General features: G+C 41.8%; 2 protein-coding genes across 4 annotated transcripts in view; one reads left to right on the top strand and one right to left on the bottom strand.

The window, feature by feature from the left end:
- Window positions 1–4,810: 4,810 nt before the first annotated feature.
- Window positions 4,811–5,466, bottom strand: LOC114021067 (60S ribosomal protein L23). The gene has a single exon (XM_027828955.3). The coding sequence runs from the start codon at window positions 5,451–5,453 to the stop codon at window positions 5,049–5,051; it is 405 nt and encodes a 134-aa protein (XP_027684756.1). The 5' UTR covers window positions 5,454–5,466; the 3' UTR covers window positions 4,811–5,048.
- Window positions 5,467–7,662: 2,196 nt separating this feature from the next.
- Window positions 7,663–19,751, top strand: part of MAPK10 (mitogen-activated protein kinase 10) — a 318,269-nt gene continuing 306,180 nt past the window's right edge. Inside the window, exon 1 of one of the 3 annotated variants that reach the window (XM_043545085.1) lies at window positions 7,663–8,128. The gene's annotated coding sequence lies outside the window, so the exon portion shown is untranslated. The remainder of the gene's footprint in view (window positions 8,129–19,751) is intronic. The other 2 variants (XM_043545070.1, XM_043545075.1) reach the window with 2 other exon arrangements.

The raw sequence follows: 19,751 nt of genomic DNA, 5'->3' as shown, positions 1-19,751 counted from the left end.
ATGTTCCACTGTTTGTGTTCTAAATTCAAATTGGATAGAAGAAACCAAAGGCAATGTACAGAAGGAAAAAATAGCAAAGCTATCGTGTAAATGTTAAAATATTGTTTGCAGTGTTGTTGTTTGACTTCCTAACGCTTATTTTGTAAAACTGACACTTTCTAAAACATGCTGAGACATTTTTATTCATGTTACATGTTAAAATGTTATGATCTGTCAGACATAACTTGGCTTCCCTCTAGTGGTATTTAAATATACTACAGTTATTTGAGAAATCCCAAGTACGAAAAGAACTATGATCGAGTCTCAAAAACAAAGCAAATATTGATTAGAATTGGGGTTTGTTTTTTTTACTGGGAAACAGACTTGCAGTTACATTTTAGAGAAATATAACTTTCCCACTAAAACTGGGTATATAATGGTGTATTGCCCAAACATGATTAAGGTATATGGATGGCTATTTATATTGTGGTTATGCTCAGAGGCCTCAATCGGGGTCTTGCTTTGCAGTCACCCCCCCACCCCCACACACCCACTCCCAAATATTTAGTTTAAATATGATGAGTCAAGGGAAACAGTAAGATGCCTATGTGCGTGCAGGCAGTAGTCACAAATTGCCCACTGCCTAATTTATTCTGAGGATGAGTGTGCATGGATCTGATACACAGTCCTCATCTTCACTATTTTTTAGACCTTGAAGCCAGTTCAGGATTTAAGTTTTTTATTCCAAAGCTGCCAGCACAACACTAATGGCTCCCAAACAAATAAACTTTAAACTTGAAGACATAGTTTAATGTTTAAAATGTATTTAAGTCATTACATGAGTGAAAGGAAGTAAAGAGATTCTGGTTTGCTCAGTCATAGTAAACAAGCTTTTTTTCAATTTCTTCTTGGCTTATATGATTCATGCTGCCTAATTTGCTCAAGGAAAATACACACAAAGATAAGATTAATTGAAGGCATCTTTAAAGTACCTTGATTTTCAAAAGTGAATAGTGTCTTTACATCCCCTTTTATTTATTTTGTTTGTTTGGTTGGATGTTCAGCTTTAACTCAGCTAAAGAGGCTAGCTATTTTTCAGCAGGCTCAGAACTTTCTGAAAATCTAGACTCATTAATGTGTCTTAAATTGACTCCAGAGGTGAAAGTGGGCCAGTATGACGTATCAATAAGAAGTGGCCGCTGATACCGGCCCGTACACAGCTGACAGTGCTTTAACGTCACTGCCACTTTTGCCCCCCCCACCCCCCCAAGGCTGCCAACTGGGGGGGGAAGGGGCAAAAGGGGCAGCTTCCCCGGGCCCCGGTGATTTAAAAGGGCCCGGGGCTCCCAGCTGCTGCGTCGGCAGCAGCCAGGAGCCCCCGGCCCTTTTAAATCACCAGGCCCCAAGGCAGCGCGGGCCAGGCAGCGTGGAAGGGCTGACTGGGGGAGGCTGCCCCCTCAGCCCCGCCCCTTCCGCCCGAGGCCCCGGAAGGAGCCAGGCCCTGGTACTGGTAAGTCTTTTATGTTACTTTCAGCCCTGGTTGACTCCCTGAAAAATGAGAAACACAAAATCACTAGTCACTCTTGAAAAATTAGGCCAAGATATTTAATTTCAAATTTCATTTTATATAGTTCCTCTTGGATTAATTATTTGGCTAATAAATGTTAGTTGTTTGTAATATCATGAGCTACATTATTTCATACTTGTATTGTTTATAATGTCACTTGCTATCTAAAAATTACTTGATCATTACAGCTGGGTGAAATTTTGAGACTGAAACTTTTTTGGTGAAAAATGCGGAATCAGGTTGACCAAATCATTTAGCAAATTCATGTAGACTTTGGCAAATTATTTCAGTTGGGCAGGGGAGGAGGAATAGGGGGCATGCTCCCAAAAAATTGGAACCTTTTTGTTTTGACTTTTTTTTTTAAACAAAATTTTTCAGTACAAAACAACTTTTTTTTGTAATTTCTATTAAATTTATTTTTAAACATTAACTATTAAAATGCTGAAAATCAAAACAAAGGTTTTTGTTTGGGTTGAAGAAAATATTTATTTGAACTGAAAATCTCAAACTTAATATTTTGGGTAGACCCCAAACAATTTTTTATATGGTCAGCGAACCAAAAAAATCTGATATTGGCATATTGATGATATGCAGAATATTTCTTTCTTTGAAAAGCAGATAAAAGCTAAAACTGGATCTTTTTTTTTACTGTTCGATTTGTTTCCGCTGGAGACAGAGCAGGGAGTGAGCTAAGCAGTTAAGTCTAATGGACTATTGTACTATAGGACAATATCCTAGAAGGGATGGATGTTGGTATACCCGTAATGCTTAACTAATTCACTTGTGGGGAGCAGGAACTGAGGTAATAGTTGCACCTGAAAACTAAATAGTAAGCTCCTTTTACAAGGGTGCCAGCTAGTCTGCTGGCAAGAAGGACAATCTTTTCCCCCCTTTAATACACATTCTGTTAATGACTCAAAATTCTTCAAAAATAAGAACTTCCTCTTCATGCCTGTCATGAGCACTCTGGGATAATAGGTACCTGGGGCCGGGTGAGGGGAGAATTTATATTCTGTATGCCAAGTGTCCCCACTCAACTTTTTATTATCCTTTGCTGTCAACAGGAATTAATCTGAAGCTTTAAAGATATCTGCCTGTTTCATTCTTTCCTTTCACATTTGTCTGAACAAGTTTCTTATGTAGATTCACTCTGAATCCACATTCCTGACTCTTTATGTACAGTGACTGTCTTCTGATCATTGCTTCAAAACCTATCTACAAATCTAAGGTATGTAGTTCAGGGAATTCTTTGCTTATCTTGATGCCTTTTCATTCAAGGTGTCTAAAGATCATCTGTAAGAAATGAACCATTTTAGAGAGACCTTTTTAGTTTAACTCAGTGCTTCAAGTGCGTCTTCTTTTTTTCTATGTCGCTGCTCTCTTCATAGGTTGTCATCTATCCCTCTTCAATATCAGCCTGCACAGTAGAAGCCAGTAGAATGTAAAATTTCTGCAGGGCAGGGTATTTGAGGGGGACTCTCTCCTTTGATTCTACACACAGCATTTTCAGCCTTCTGCAGTTAAATTATTTTTTTGTATAGAAACTCTACTTTTACTCCTGTTTCCTAAGTGGATCACAGTAGGCATTTATTTTTGTTAACGCTACACATATGAATTGTAGGTAAGTACTAATAATTGGATTTTCAATTTCTAATCTTAGTGGTGAAGTCCCACCCCGATGCATGCATGTGGCTCCCACTGATATCAGTGGAAGCCATGTGTGCATCAGAGCAAAGAAATCGACCCTCATTAACCCCGACATTATCACAGTTTTTCACACTTGGGTATCTACGTGGGGGGAGAACTGTTGTGCCCCCAAACTTCTGGTGTTTAAAAAAAAAAAAAAAAAAGCTGCTTTTCCTTATGGTTCTGTGACAGACCAGCACAGTCTAGTTCTTAGTGGAAAAATTAAGGCTTGCATCAGCCAGGGATCAAACAGAAACATAAGACTTGAATTCCAATCAGCTACATCCCACTCTTATGCTTGCTGGGCATAGAGCTAGTCCCCTTGGAACACAGCCCCCTTACTGGCAATTACCTTGATATGCCCGGGGATTTCCTAAGGGGAATGTCAACAAGCCTAACTTGTGGCAGCTATGGAACCTGTGGATGAATAACTGAGGAGGGTCTTCGACCTCAGGCTGCTTAGGCCTCTTGGGTCAGTAATGTCTAAAAGGCTATATAAATGCAAAGCGTTTAATTAGTGTGGCCTTAAATATTTTCTGTATCAAAGGTTTAAATTCTGACCTACATTGTAATATGTTGTAATACCTTTCCCAAAAAGTCAAATTGTATTTTTTTACAATACTATTTAGCACTTTTCAGCAGAGGATCCTAAAGTGCTGTAAAACACTGGTATTATTGGAAACACTATAAAATGTAGGCCTGTGACTTGTATTGTAAGCCAGTGGGTCTGCTAGCATGCATACAGCTAAACATTTGTGTGCTTGCAGGTTTAAGACCTTAAAACTAACAACATCCCTGTTAGGTAGTTCATATTGTCATGATTTGACAGAAGGGGAGAATGGGGCACAGAGGTTAAGTGACTTGCCCAAGGTGACACATAAATCAGTGGCAGAACAAACAGTAAAACCCAGGCACCCTGACTCATAGTAGAGTATTATAACCTCTAGGCTGTACTCTTTTCCTATATTATAATTTAATTTAATACTCTTTATTTTGAACACTCTTACTTGGAGAATTAACCTCAGAACATATTTGCATTTGTAAATATTCCATTCAAAAGCTTGCTGTGTATTTATACAACTTAGATTTTCAAAGTCTAATATAATCCAGCAACTCCGCCTAATGGATAATTGCCAGAAAATAATTCCCCACTGTATAAGAGGCCGTGTGTGTGTGTGTGTGAGAATTGTCTCATGGAGGAGCACAATACTGTAACAAGAGAGGTGGGTTTTGGAGGCGGGGAGGGGGAAGAGATGACTGGAAATTGACAGATTGCACCCTATAAATTCATTTATATGAAAAAGGGAGAAGCAGCACTTGTTATTTTAAGAAGCAGACAGTGAAATGTACTAAGATACTGGCTGAAGTGGGGGCAGCTGCAGCAAGCTGTGTCCTGCAAATCAATGGGTGACATGCTTCTATTTCACACTGTATAAAGAAATCAAGCCTGTTTTAACGGAAAACAATAAACACTAACTTATAAATGTGTAAGATTCTGATACCACTCAAAAAAAAAAAAAAGAGTGGTATGAATGTTAACCTGCTAGTAAAATACATAAATACTATAACTTGTGTCTCTATCCAGTTGAAATAGTGTGTGAGAAAATTGGAGTCCAATTTACTGACTGGCCACTCAACCTTATTTCCCCAGTGATCATTCCTAATTAGACTAGTATCATTATACTGCAAATAGCAGTTTCTAATAATTTTCAAGGGTTGGATTACTAGCTGCTGGAGGGGTTTTTGTTTGTTCGTTTGTTTGGTTTTTTTGGTGCAACCACTTGTATTTTATCTTTACAACGAGGATGGAGCAGGTTTATGCGATGCTGCCAGCATTGGAGGCTATCCTGGGCCACAGATCTGTGCATTGCTTAGCCACGGGGCCTGTGATTGCTGAGCCTTTCATTTCCCCTTTGTTATGTACTATCACTCCTGCGTTGTCCCCATCCTTTCTCCGATACGATTTCCGTTGCCAAATTAACACTGCCGGGTGCACCTTCGTCCTGAGCTCAGGCTTGCCCTTCTTGACAGGAGCCATGATCATGTCGCCTACACCAGCAGCTGGCAGCCTATTCAGGTGCCCCTTAACCCCTTTCACTGAGATGAGGTACAGGTTCTTGGCACCTGTGTTATCTGCACAGTTAATCACAGCTCCCATGAGGAGACCGAGGGAAATATGGAGTTTCGCACCGGACGAATCACCACGTCCTTGCTTGGACATCTTGGGGCTGGAGTTAGAAGTGGTTTTGTTTATCCTGTTGGGATAAGGAAGGCAACTACTAGTGGGAAAGAAATATAAACCAATGTTATGAGCGTTTGGCAATAGAAAGCCACACGAATTCCTTTGCAGAGGCATCAGAGTTCACAAAGCTAGTGTGATTTCCTTTTAGAGAAAGCATGATGATGGTTCAGGGCTACTAATTTAAGCCTTCACTCTTCCGCAGCAATATGCCCAAGTCAAATCAACTTCTCTCTTTCCATAATGAGCCCCCACATAACAGCTGGCCTCTCATATATTAAAAATCCTTCTTTGCACCTGCTGTTTTTAACTCTTTGTCAGTCCCAGGCACATGGCCATAGATGTTGCTAAAAGTCCCTATGAATACTCTTTGGGCCCAGGTTGGGCAGCTCCTCCATGTTCTCCTGCTATTTCAATCTCTCCTTCCTTCAAGTTCTGTTATCCTTACTCTGTTTGGGTTTTTAAAATTCAAAACCTGTAATTTTCCATGTTTCTATATTCAGGGGAAAATAGAAGAGCCCTCCTGTGTCTAATCTAACACCTGTAATGTCATTCAGATCATACCTGTAACAGGGCATGCTGGCCCTTAAAGGTGGTCTCCAGGCCCAGCACTACCAGTTCCCAGTGTCAGCCCAGAGTGGATTGAATTCTGGGAGTAGTACTTTCCGGATCTGATGGGAATGGAGGCTGTCACAGTGAGGAATTCTGTGAAGGAGCGTCAGAGGATATAAACAGTTCCCTTCCCTCAGAATAGTTGGGGGAGGAGCAAGACTTCTTGTGGAGACTCCCCAGGAAAGACGCAGGAGGTTTAAGTTTCTCTAGTCCAAAAACAATTAAAAAAACCCCACAACAGAAGGTAAGATAGCAAAGACCATCTCAGGGTAAAGAGCCAAGTTTCAAGAGGGAAATTCAGGGATAATGGCAAAGCAAAGAAGGTAGTCTTGAGGGAGAGATGTATGGAGACCTCATGCCCACTTTATTGTCCAGAGCACCAAGGCTGGAGCTCATGGTAGAGGCTGGGCATAAGTTCCCCTTGAAAAGGGATGTCCCTGTAGCGAGGAAGAATTTCTTGTTCAGGAAGAGAGGAAGCAGGTAAAGCAGCGGTTCTCAAACTGTGGGTCAGGACCCCGAAGTCGGTCGTGACTGTGTTTTAATGGGGTCACCAGGGCTGATGTTAGACTTGCTGGGGCCAAAGCCTGGACCCCACTGCTTGGGGCCGAAGCCAAAGCTTAAGGGCTTTGGCTCTGGGTGGCAGGGCTCAGGCTACAGGCCCTCCCTTCTTGGGGCTGAAGTCCTGGGGCTTCGGCTTTGCCTCCCTCTGGGTGGCATGGCTCTGGTGGGCTCAGGTTTCGTTCCCCCGTCCTGGGGTTGTGTAGTAATTTTTGTTGTCAGAAGGGAGTCAAAGTGCAATGAAATTTTTGAGAACCCCTGAGGTAAAGAATTGCTTCTGTCTGAACTTATATTTTCTTTACTTTTCTTATCTGGGAGGGGGTGAAGTTTTAGCTTAGCCAGAGAAATTAACAACCCAATCAACAAAAGAGACCAAGACAGCAGCCACACTTCCAGGAACATCAGAAAAGCCATTGTGCCATAACCTTCTTAGACATGCTTCTTAGCCAAAAGGTTCCCAAGGTGCTATGCAAACTATATATTGGTGCTTAAATATGATGACAAAGAACATATTATCCAAATGAATCTGCAGAGGGAATTTAAGTAGTCAGAATGTACTGAAACTTTATCTGGATGTTGATACTCCAGAAAATGTGATGGGATCTTTAATAATTAACAGTTAAAAAGTTATAAATAAATACTCCAGATTGGCAAATAACCTGGTAGAACATACACCATTAAAGCTTGATTATGCTTGCTTCCTTCTAGTTTTAAAAACTTCAGCTAGTAGAAATAGCATGGTGAATATTTTATAATGGAAATAGCTTTAAAAATCTTTCTGTGAAGGGTGTTGGAGGAAAACTGTGGATTTAGCTGAAACAACATTAATTGTACCACAGGAAGTATGTAGCAGAACAAGTATTGTGAGGCACTGTGATGAGGTGTGTTCCTCACACACTAGCCCAGCAAAAGCTGGATTGTGCCAGGTGGGCCCAATCAGTTAATTAGGCTGCAAGCAGGGGAGATTTAGGTGGAAGGCAGCTAATTAAGGACTGGCTCACCTGTGCAGGAACAGAAAGCCTGTACCTAGCTTTGTAGCTGGTTGCTGAGAAGGGTTGCAGGCTGCAGTCACCCTTTGAGTGGAGGAAGTTGGAGGCTGGCAAACCCAGAGAAGTGGGAAGCTATATGTGTACAAAGAAACCAGGGAAATAGCAGTAAGAGGTAGAACTGTACAGGGACTGCGGCTGCTTGTTGTAAGGTCCCTGGCTTAGAACCCAGTGTAGAGTGTGGGCCTTGGTTTCCCTACCAGCCACTGCGGAGTAGCAAGTGCATTGGAGGCACCAGGAAGCAGGTCTGGAAAGATTGAATTTCCTGGAGGGGATGACTTTGTGGCTTGGCTCTCCAGTCATCTCACTAGAGAGGAAGCTGCAGACTTGGGAGAGAGTGGGGCCATAAACCAAGACAAGATAGTAGAAGACTACACCAGAGGGAGAGTGCAAGCTGACAGAGCTAATGCCCAGGATGGCCAGCAGGAGGTGCTGCTTATGGTCAGTGGACCCCCATGATAGGCACAGATGACCATATTAATTTATAAGTATAGCAAGTCAGATTGGTGGTGATGATGGGAAGAGGTGATAATAGATTTATTTTTGCTTTGACTCAAGGGTATATTTGTGAATTTCTACTGTGAATGGCTTATCCTGGGAATAGGTCAGGCAGCTCCAAGGTGAGAGCCGCGGTTAATGGCTCAACTCCTCTATCACATTGGAGCTGTCTGTCTCAAGGGTAAACCTTTTCTGTACAGGAGCTAGAGCTTTGTTGGGAGCTGATCCCAGACTGTGGAATGAACTTGCAAGGGAAATAAGAACCATTACAGACCTCATCACCTTCTGCTTCATGTGCAAGGAGTGCTTTCTTGATGTTGACTTACTAATGTATAAATATAGTAGCATGTGTATAAAAGAGAATCACTCTGCACGCAGCTTTCCTCCAGGAACACTATTACCTTCACAGGTGCTGAGTTTTGTCTTTCCCGGTGGGTGCTCCACCCATGCTCTGCCTGTTCTTGTCACCTGCCCGCCCCGATTGTCTACTGCCAGCCACTTGCTGACTTGCAGTCAACCCCGGGGCCCGCCAAACAGCTGACTGGCAGCCAGCCCTGGTGCCGGGACCACTATGGCTGGTGGGTACTGAGCACCCCCTCTTTTTATTCTGTGGGTGCTGGAGCTGCGAAGAACCCATGGAGTTAGTGTCTATGATTGCATGTGTTAGTCACACAGCTTAATGCACTACTGGAAAGAACCTAGGTACTACAGTAAGGAGGGCATTATAATAACCTGTATATAATAAATGTCTCCAATCCTTTTAATGTTAGTGCAAAATATTCAGATCATTGTGGCTTTTGTCTCTTTCCCTGTTTGTGAGAGCATAGCCACTCACTTGTGGTATAGAGGCACTTTGGTACAGCAATAGAACTAAAGCTACTAAGACCTACAACTCTTTTTACTAAAGATTTTTTTTTCTGTCATCAGATAAAGCAGGATTTTCCAGACACCCAAAAATATATATATTTAGTTGTTTATATACAACACTAGCATTCTAGCTCACTATATGAGTGATGAGCCAAGGATTTCGGAGAGATTTCTACTCAGACATAACTGTATATCATCTGACAGTCAACACTAGGAAGGGCCACAGATCCGTTCAGAAAGGCACAGTTTGCTAATCTGACAGCATCTCTTCTCTAACAAAGGCTCAAAAAATAGAGTCCCCAGAGGGGTGGAGTAGGGATGGGGCAAAGAGAGAGGGAAACAGGGACACCAATTTAAATGTTTTGACAGCCTAGTCAAAACAGGGAATTGCCTCAGGCTGCTGTACACTTTAAACCCTGCTGACTGAGTGAGACTCCTAATTAATTTCCTTTCTGTATTCTGCGCTTCCTCTGGAGTCTGCCATCTAAAAAGCAGAATGTATTGAGATGCCCCATGCTTCCAGTAACGGGAAGAACAGAACACCCACACCCAAAAATAGAGGGAGCAGCTGTGAGATGAGATGAGATGAACAAGAAAGTGAATGTGCCTGAAATAGCTCCTATGTGTAGGTGGTAGTAATTCATCATATAAATGTTAAATGCATCCCTTTTAAACTTTGTAGCACCAAAAAAAAACACAAAAAAAAACCCAAGTTATCAGGTGCAGCATTAACAGTCTTTGATTTCTTTTGGAGCAGCAGTCCTTAAATTATGTATTGTGGACCCCAGGGAATACAGACAGCAGGGAAGTGGTACATGAGGCAATATTTAGTTCCATAATATCCATGTCAATGATGACTAGTTTTCAGGAGAAAATGATATTGAGAAAGTAGTTAATGTAACAGCTGGAAACAAGGGAGTAACATGTCATATGATGAGCTCGCTCTCCATGGATTGCCAGAAGAATGTTTGTTGTGACCAGTGGCCCACACAACACAGTTTGGAGCCTCCAGAGCAGTAGTCTGCAAAACATTACCTCAGCTGAGGTAAATTGTCATAGAACCATGGACTTTGATGGAGCCATGACCATTTACACTGGGTTAGGATCTGCCCCAAGAATTTCAAGCGCTACTTCCCTCCGCCTCCCCCCCCCCACCACTAACTTTAATAGTGAAGAAAGAGGAAGCCAACTTCAATCTAGGTCAGGGATGGGCAAACTTTTTGGCCTGAGGGCCATGTCTGGGAATAGAAATTGTATGGTGGGCCATGAATGCTCACAAAATTGGGGTTGGGGTGCAGGAGGGGGTGAGGGCTCTGGGCTGGGGCCAGAAATGAGGAGTTCAGGGTGCGGGGGGGGACTCTGGGGTGGGGTGGAGGAGTGAGGTGCATGGGGCAGTGAGGGCTCCTGCTGGGAAGTGTGAGCTCTGGGCTGGGACTGGGGATGAGGAGTTTGGGATGTAGGAGGGCCCTCGGGGCTGGGACTGAGGGGTTTAGAGGGCAGGAGGGGGATCAGGGGTGCAAGAAGGGTTGCAGGCTCTGGCTGGGGGTGTGGGCTCTGGGGTGGGGCTGGGAATGAGAGGTTTAGGGTTCAGGAGGGGGATCAGGGCTGGGGCAGCGGGTTGGAGCATGGGAAGAGGCTCAGGGGTGCAGGCTCCCAGTGGTGCTTACCTCAAGTGGCTCCCAGAAGCGCAGCAGCATGTTCCTTCTCTAGCTCCTATGCAGAGAGCTAGGTGGCTCTGTGTGCTGCCCTGTCTGCAGGCACCGCCCCTTCAGCTCCCATTGGGGCGCTGGAGGGGGCCATTGGAGTGGGGTCCTTGGAGCACATAGGAGCCAGAGCAGGGCAGTGCCGTGGCTTCCTGGAGCCTCATAGTGCGGCCCCTGACTCTGTGCTCCAGTGGCACACCAAAGCGGGGCAAGCCCCAGACCCCACTCCTCAGCGGGAGCTCGTGGGCCAGCTTAAAATGGCTTGAGCCATAATTTGCCCACCCCTGATCTGGGAACAGGTTGACTGACTGACAACTAGATCATGGCAGCCTTTGGGTGCTATCATCATTTAAATATTTACTAATAATATCACTGTGGTTTGATTTAAATCAAGGCAATTTAAATCACCAACTTTAATCAGCTTTTCTATTTGTACTTCAGTTATTTTCTCAAGCAAGATGCATTCTCATTGATTAACATAACCATTAAAAATGTTGATTTACAACTAAATAGGGCCTTACACTAGATTTGGTATGTCTTTTTGCTACCTAGGAGAGTACGCTATAAATATATACATGTATTTAAGCGATTCTATAGCTTAATATTTTCAGATTATCAATTTTATTGTTTTAGTACGTCAAAATGGTGACTGATATATTGCTTATTAACTAAAGAATTAACTTTAAATGTTTTGGATACATAAACTTCTCATAAAAATTTGTTTCACATTTACAACTAAATTATAATTTCTGGAATTAACATTTTGTATTAAATTCAGATTTAATTTTAAACAGGTTTATTTTTGCAAAGAAACTGATTTTATTTAAATTGGATTTTTTGATAAAAAAATCATTGATTTTTCATCCACCCTGAATAAAGGTCTTAAGAGTCATGCTCTGTTTCTTCTGGTAAAATGTTGCTTGTTGCAGGTAAAGAAAATAAGATTCTCCTGCTGGAATAAGAAATTTAATGTAGAGTTGAGAAGATTTCTGAACTGTGTGAGGAGGGAGGGGGGAGGGCATTCGTGTTATGTAAATTTATTCTTCCCCTTTTCCTCTAGGAATCCAGCATAAGGAGCTTTATATGCAATACAATTCCAGTTCTGAGCCCCCAGAACACCACACCAGAAAAATCCTCAGTATGTCTGTTTGCATTACTCTTTCCAAACTAAGCTTGTTTCAGATCAGTTTTATGCAACTGAACTCTATTTGAGATTAATATCTGAGTTCAAAACACTATCCCCCAATGTGGCTGCAATTTTTAAACTATATAATATTTGAAGTGTCTATCTTGGATCCAAATCAGGACAAATGTTAGTCGGAGTATCTAATTTTAATCTGTGGTTTCAACTGAATATGATGGTACTTTTCGTTTCCTGACCTAAACAATTGTGTAGTAGTTTTTTTGGTTTGGTTTTGTTTAGTAGTTGCCCTGATCTACTCCAAAACAATCTGCTTCAGTGGTGAACATGGTGATGTTTGTATATATTGCAGTTAGCAAGATGGTTTAGGATACTTCGCAATAAAAAGTGCTCTGTCATATTATTGTGGACACTGCCTGAATTCTAAGGATGCAGCAAGGTCAAGTTGTCAGCAATTGAGGTGTGTATCCCCAGTTCCTTCACTGTCATGTCTAAAATGTAGTGAATTGGTATCCAGTTCCATAGGGTTACTTCTCTTCCTTACATTTCCAAAATAGCCATGAATTCCAAGCACTGGCCTCTGCCCAATGAATACAAAACCACAAAGGATTTTTTGTAGGTTAAAATTATCTGTAAATCGTGTGCTCTTTCTCAGTTCTACAGGATCTTAAGCAAATCTCTTGGTGACCATCCTGTTACATTGTTTAAAGAACAAGATGGGTTTTGACATCTTGAACTACCCAAATTCAAAACAGTAAACTTTTAAAAATAATACTCCTATGGAACTGGAATGCTCATGGGATAGATAACGCTACAGATCCAGATCTTCAAAGGTATTTAGGTGCTTAACTAGTTAATTTCAGTCAGCTAGATGCCTAAATACCTTTGAGGATCTGGGCTATGGTCACCAGTTCAAATCCAGCCCACATTAGTGGTGCTAGAAAGTGGCGACCTCATAACTCTTTGGTGAATTATGGGTCTGTCTGATGGCAATGACTACTGATTTTATCTTATTAGAAACAGAGGACGGAAGAGCTTGGTAAACATGCTTATGGCACAATCAGACTCTTGCATAGGTGTTGGAACTAGTGGTGCTGCGGGTGTGGCAGCACCCCTGGCTTGAAGTGATTTCCATCATATACAGGGTTTACAGTTTGGTTCAATGGTTCTCAGCACCCCCACTAGCATTTCAGTGACACAAGCGTGGTGTTTCAGCCGATGGACTTGAATTGATTTGATTCAGCCATAGTGTTTTGGGTGCCCTTCCCCACTTAGGACACATTTCTAATTTATTTTTAGTAGTCGAGGCTTCTCCCTCCAGTTGCTCAAACATTGCCAGAGTTGCAGGGTCAGACAGCTTATTGCTCAACAACTAGCACTGTAGTAAGCAATTAACGATGTATTGTCAGAGTTGATAAATCAAACAGTGGTGGTCACTTTTCCCTGGGGTAAGAGGGAAGGAGAGAGAGGAATCCCTGAGACCTAGGAGAGAGGGGTCTGACTAGGAAGAGTGGAAGCAAGGTAGGAAGTAGTGCAGGGTTGAGAGCAGTAAAGTTAGGGAAGCTGCAGATCTTGACTCCTTGGTAAAGGGACTTGGACTGGGACCCTGAGGAGAAGGTGGGCCTGGTTTCCCCTACCAAGTGGTAATGCCAGGGGTGGTGAACTAGCAGATTGCCTGAGTTGTGACAGGGTCAGGGCAGCAGGCATGAGGACTGTTGGATGCTGCTTGTCCAGAGACACTTGGAAAGTATCCAGTCCCTTCTCTCTTCTTCTTCTCCTCCTCCTCCTCCACCTCCGCCCGTGGAAGGGGAAACCATGATGTGACCTGGCTGGAGGGCTGAGTCACAAGGTCGCAGCACTGCAACTTTGAGAGCGGCAAACAGTGGAATGAATGAGTGGGAGGACAGGCTGTGCAACCACAGGAAAGGGGTGCCAAACTTGGGGGAGCTAATCTCCTGAATTGTCCAAAGGGGGTGCCACCCAGCAGTGAGTAGAGTGCCCCAGGCCACAGAAGAAACAGGATTTGGCTCTAAGATTGGCCTAAACCAGGTGAGTTTAAAATAAAGAGCTCAAAATCAACTAAAGAAATTAACTAAATTGCAGTCACAGTCCAGATGTGCTGGTTTCAATCACGGTGTTGGGGGTGGGGATCTCTATTCAATTTAGGGAAGTGAATTCTTCAGCAATATGTAATTTGGATGAACTTGTCATGTGATGCACTCAATATGGCACATACAGTAAATTTAAGTTGTGATAGTGTGTTGTTTCTTGATAAATAGCTGCTTGGCAGTTTTTTAAGGAAATTGAAACAAGGACTAATTTTACTGAAAGGTCTCTTACCTGAATCTTGCTAATTGCAGATAGGATGACATTTTTGCTGTTTTGGTTTCCATTTCCTCTTCAAACCTTTTGGTTAAGTGGGACACAGATATGCCCTCATTTGGTCTATATAAAACTATGATGACACATTACAGTAATACTGTAATTACACAATTTCATGCTTCAGGCAAACAAAGGCTTTCAATCCTTTAACCTAGCTGTTCCAGTCTGCAACCAAATATATCTGAATTCAACAAAAGCAATAAAATGCAACAGATTAGCAGTGGGTGATCTAAATGATGTTTTTAAAATATCAGTTTCCAGTTTATGAATGATAGAAAAAAATCTGGTTTTGGATTAATGGTTTTGGATTGTATATTTTATAAAACAAACAGCACCAAAAGAGAAGGGGATCATGAATATATAAAGAGGTGCGTAACTGCTGGACACGGTAAATGGAAAATTTCCATCCAGGTATGAACTTTATTTAACAACTGTTATGGTGTAAGATAATAGTCGTGCTTAACAGGTAGGAGCTGGAGCTACAAAAGTCTTTCCAATATAACTCCATTTAATTAGCCTGAGTGCCTCAGCACAGGGTCTGAGTTTTTGGGTATGGGTTTGTATGTTGCTTAGGGGTCCAATTATGGATCAGGATCCAGAGAGCTAAGTGCTACGGCACTACAAATGCTACTACTATCTTTTGTTCCGAGTTGTACCACTGTGAATTTATGTCTACACTACAGTTTGACCCAGATCTTCAAGGCCTATTGAAATCAGTGGGCCTAATTTAAAATGAGTGAGATTTTTGAACCTTGTCTCTACTGTCTTTGAGGGGACAATGTTGAGACAAGGTTGCAGTGGGGATAAGGGTAAGACCAGGTTTAGCTCAGGGTCATGAAGTCAATCCAGGGTTCATTCTGTCTGTGGACAGACAATAAAGTAACCTACCAATGAAAACTTAAACACTTGTACTGTCACAGGGATATGAGTGACTGAATTGTAAAAGGGGGTGAAGAGCTTATACATACCACAACCTTGGGGCTGGCTAAGTAGAGGTATGCATGTTAACAGGGTGTCCTGGAGCTTTGCTGAAAGCGAATAAAGTTCAAGTTGTAGGGGCGATCTTAATTCTGTGTTTCCTGGTTTTCAGAAATTTGAGTTTTGCTCAAGTGAACATTGCAAGGGGGGGACACATCCTCAAGCAACCTTAACTCCGTGACTCTCACATTATAGCAACCTCCCACCACTTAGTCCAAGTGGTGGGAGATTTGGTTTAAAGTGGGGGGTGTATATATGTTTAATGTATCCTTAGATATATTAATTAAAGGATGATGTCACAGTAATCAAGAGCTCTGTGATTCATCCAGTCACTAGTACTTCTCAGCTGAACAGTACAAGAAGACTGAAGGAAACTTTTTTTTTTTTTCATGGAGAAGGGAAGTTCTGTAACTTGGGGACCCCTTAGCCAAATGACTCCAAATTTGGATCACTAATGCTATCCAGCACCCTCATGAAGTGCACTAAATTTCACGTAATCCAATTAACCATTCAGATTTTAGAGCACTTACAAGAATTGAGCTATAAAGCATATAACCTGGAAGGAATGGAAACTCTCTAGCATTTTTTCTGTATTGGTGCATAAGCAGTGTAAAAAAAAAAAAAAAAAAAGTACATTTTCTTAAATACCATTCTCAATTTAGGTTGTGCAAAAAAGATTTAATGAGTCTTATAAACTACCTGGAACAAAACTTGGTTTGAGACCACTTTGACTACATGTTTGAATTTTTACATTCAACCCTTGTAGTCAGGTGACAGATGTGGGTCTTTTTGGTATTTATTTTTTTCCCTTAAGTCAGATGTAAAATTTTTCGGGTAAAAATGACTTGTAAACTTTCATATCCCGCTCAATATGCATACAATTATAAACTGGACCTAGTATTGTTTACCTGCATTGTTTTGTTGGGTTAAAAAAAGCATTGTTGGATAAACTTGTATTCAGCTCTAACTTGAAAACACCATCTTCTAGTAAGTACTCCCTAACCTGACAGTAAGAATCTTCTGAAAATCACAATTTCTTATTTTTACTGATGATCCGATTTTTCTCTTGGAAGTGAGTTTCCTAGGTGACGTGCCTGGGAAGAGAGGTTTTGATTAGTTTTACTGGGGTTTGGTAGGAAGAAAAGCTCTGAGGGGGATTTCATTTTTCAAAATATGGAAATTAGCAGGATACATAATCTAACCCCACCTGCTGTTAAAATGGTGTACATACTTTGTCTATTTGACAATCTTTCTCGGGATTCCTATGATATCTTGAAGTATAGAAATAGAAGTTAAAGCTTTTTCATGTTATAACCTCCCTTCATTGCAGCATCAATGTTAAAGCAATATATAAATGTGATAGAAATATTGTTCTAATGGCAAGGATTATATTGGGCCTGACATTGGGAAACATGGTAATCTGCCTTATACCAGGCAGGAGTGATACAACCAAGAGCCTGTTATAGTGTAAGTGGATCAGCATATCTACTGACAAATGGGCAGCTAGACAATTTAAAAGCACTTGTCCATAAAAGGTAAACTTCGTCTGAATCTTGCTTAAAGATACCATTGTAATGAGGTTCAAAAAGCAGTGCTATGCCAGCCAGCGTACAAATAGCAAGCCAGGAAGTCCACAATGTTGCCAAGTCAGCTTTTTTAGATTTGAATGGCTGACCAACAATTGGCTGACCAGATGCTAATCACACTAAACAGGAAACAGTTTTGTTTTATTTTATTTTCAAATTCCTCATAGCTGTTTCAGTTTGCCACAGGACTAACAATGAATGGCTGCTGAAAAGTAGCATTTCTGCACTTTGCAGCATACATCTGCAATATATGGAAGGAACAAACATGGATATTCTTCCAGTTGGCCATTCAGCCTTAACCATAAACTACACAGGACCAGTTTGATTGTTTAGTCAGACAAGAAGAGAACCAAGATACCAATCATGCCTTTTCTGTTCAGTCTCTAAGTTTCACATAATAAAAAGAGCATATCAAAGCTACGTGCTATAGCCCTGAGACTTTGTGAAACTACCCATTCAGTGCAATCCTGCTCACTTACCTTGATTCTCCAATGAAACTATTTGTCATTCGCTTCAGTCACTGAATTAGGCAGGGTTACAGTATTAGGAGTCATGTGGTAAATAAAGGGAATTCTGAAATCTCTGAATTGCAAAATTGGAGTAGTAGAAATTTCCACAGCTTTTTACTTATTGGCTCCTTGAAGAAAACCTCAGAACTAATTTACCTGGAAGTCCTTTATTTGCTTGCCATTCAAAGGTAGAAGGCCAACTGGCACCCTCAAAGGAAGAAGAGAAGGCAGGCAATGGGAATGAATTGCAACAGGTGGAAAATCTTGAAAGGAAAAATAGAGGAAAGAGTGAGGAATCATCCTCTTGCTGGTAACAGGTAGGAAGGCTGCCATGAGAGAAGCCATTTCTGGTATCCAGAGGGTAGCAGGAATGAAAGGTCTGGCAACTGTTACCTGACCACAGATAGGAAAACTCAAGGAAAATAGCAAAGACAGACTGAAAGGAGAAAAGCAAGGAATTGCCTCTGACTTACAAAAGTATCTTGTAGGAGGATCCATTCCACCTCACGAGGGACTCAACATTTATAACAAACACAGACTTCACAGCATCAAACTCATTTTTGCCTGGAGGGCACAGCTCTATACTGTAGAGCCCTGCAAATCTCCACTTTTAAATTGGTGGATCACTTTTGCGGCTTGTGGATCTGATGCAGATACAAATTTTGTATCTGCGCAGGGCTCTACACTGATGTAGAGCCAGAGCTCCCTGCAGGAAGCTCCCAGATTCTCCTAGCATGCAGTTCCTTCCTCAGCATATACTCTCTTCAGGTGACCTCCTGCTCTGGCCATCATAGGGAGTAGTGCATGGGTCTGCCCGTTTCAGGGTGGCTATCATTCCTACAGGAGATATCTCAGGCCTGGTCTACACTGCGGGGGGAGGGGATCGTCTATCTAAGTTAAGCAACTTCAGCTACATTATTCACGTTGCTGAAGTTGCTTAAGTCGACGTACTTAGATCGACTTACCGTGGTGTCTCCTGTGGTGAGTTGACTCCTGCCGCTGCCCCGTCGACTCTGCCTGCGCCTCTCGCCAAGCTGGAGTACAGGAGTCGACAGGAGAGCGCTCGGGGGGGGGGGGGGGGAGTTTGGATTACCGCCTCTAGACTAGGCGTGATAAATCGACACTCTTCTCCCCTCCCCCCCCCCGTTGGATCGATCGCTGCCCGCCGGTCCAGGTAGACCTACCTTCAGATCAAACTAACAGCTCATTGATTTTAATTGGGTAGGGCATTTTCAGGAAGAGATCCTTTAATTATGAAATTCACTCCACTTCATCGGTCTGTCAGCCTTGCTCCTGCCCAACTTTTTTTTTTTTTTTTTTTTTTTGAGGGGTGAATGGAATAGATGTGTCAGGAGGAGCCGGGAGAAATCTTGGTTCTGGTGTGTTGGAAGATTCTAGTATGGGTAGTGTTCCTATTGGATTTGAAAGTGGTTTTGCAAATAGCTTATTCATGCACTTAGTTTTTTTTTTTTGTTTAGATATGCACATTTTTTTTTAGAAGTAGAGCTAAATACTCAAAACACAATTCCAGATAAGACTAAATATCTAAGGAAAGGAGATAACTCTTATCTTTTTATTAGACCTGCTCTACATTGCAATAGCAGAAGATGACCTTGCTTCATGAGAGGATGGAAAACACCTCAGGGGTGTTTAAAACTGATAGTACTGTGTGTTTAATTTTTTTGTAAAATATCTGATGTGCTCAAATAGGGGGAAAAATCCAGCCAAGTTAAAGAAGGGGAGCAAGAGAGCACTATGCAAGGATGTAACTATAAAAAAAGAGCCGTGAGGTAGCTATATATTTCAGTGATTGAGTTAGATTTCAGAGTAGCAGCCGTGTTAGTCTGTATTCGCAAAAAGAAAAGGAGTACTTGTGGCACCTTAGAGACTGTGCCACAAGTACTCCTTTTCTTTTTGAGTTAGATTTGACTGTCTTGTCTTGTAATCTCTCTAAGGCTCTCGTGAGAGTTTATGAACTTCATCAGGCTACTCAAACAAATTGATCAAATTGAATTAGTCTTATCTGGTTACTTAATTGGCTAACTCTCTCTCTTAGAGTTGTGGCTTTATATAGGTGATATATTTCAGTATTACAGAACTCTTTTTAATATGGCTCTTTCTACCATGGGAAGTATTTTGGAATCAAATGCTACTTTAGAAATATAAGAATAAAAGATGCAAAACCAAAAGTTTTAAAAATAAAATATAAAGCCTAGTCTATTTTCTGGCACAGGAAGTCCATTTGCTGGCTCCTGGGAAAGGCAAGCCAGACACCTCTTGAATCTGTGGATCCACATACCTATGGTGACATGAGCAAGGCAACTGTTCCCGAAGGAGAAACATTCAGGTTGTGGACCTAAATGATATAATGCTGACTCAGTGTTTTATGGCTCAGTTAAC

The sequence above is a fragment of the Chelonia mydas genome, chromosome 4 (assembly GCF_015237465.2).
Source record: "Chelonia mydas isolate rCheMyd1 chromosome 4, rCheMyd1.pri.v2, whole genome shotgun sequence".
Lineage (NCBI taxonomy): Eukaryota > Metazoa > Chordata > Testudines > Cheloniidae > Chelonia > Chelonia mydas.
This window is presented reverse-complemented; position numbering and strand designations above follow the sequence as displayed.

What these genes read in the sequence shown, in the direction of transcription:
- LOC114021067 (XM_027828955.3), bottom strand. Translation starts at nt 5,453, where the DNA reads ATGTCCAAGCAAGGACGTGGTGATTCGTCCGGTGCGAAACTCCATATT.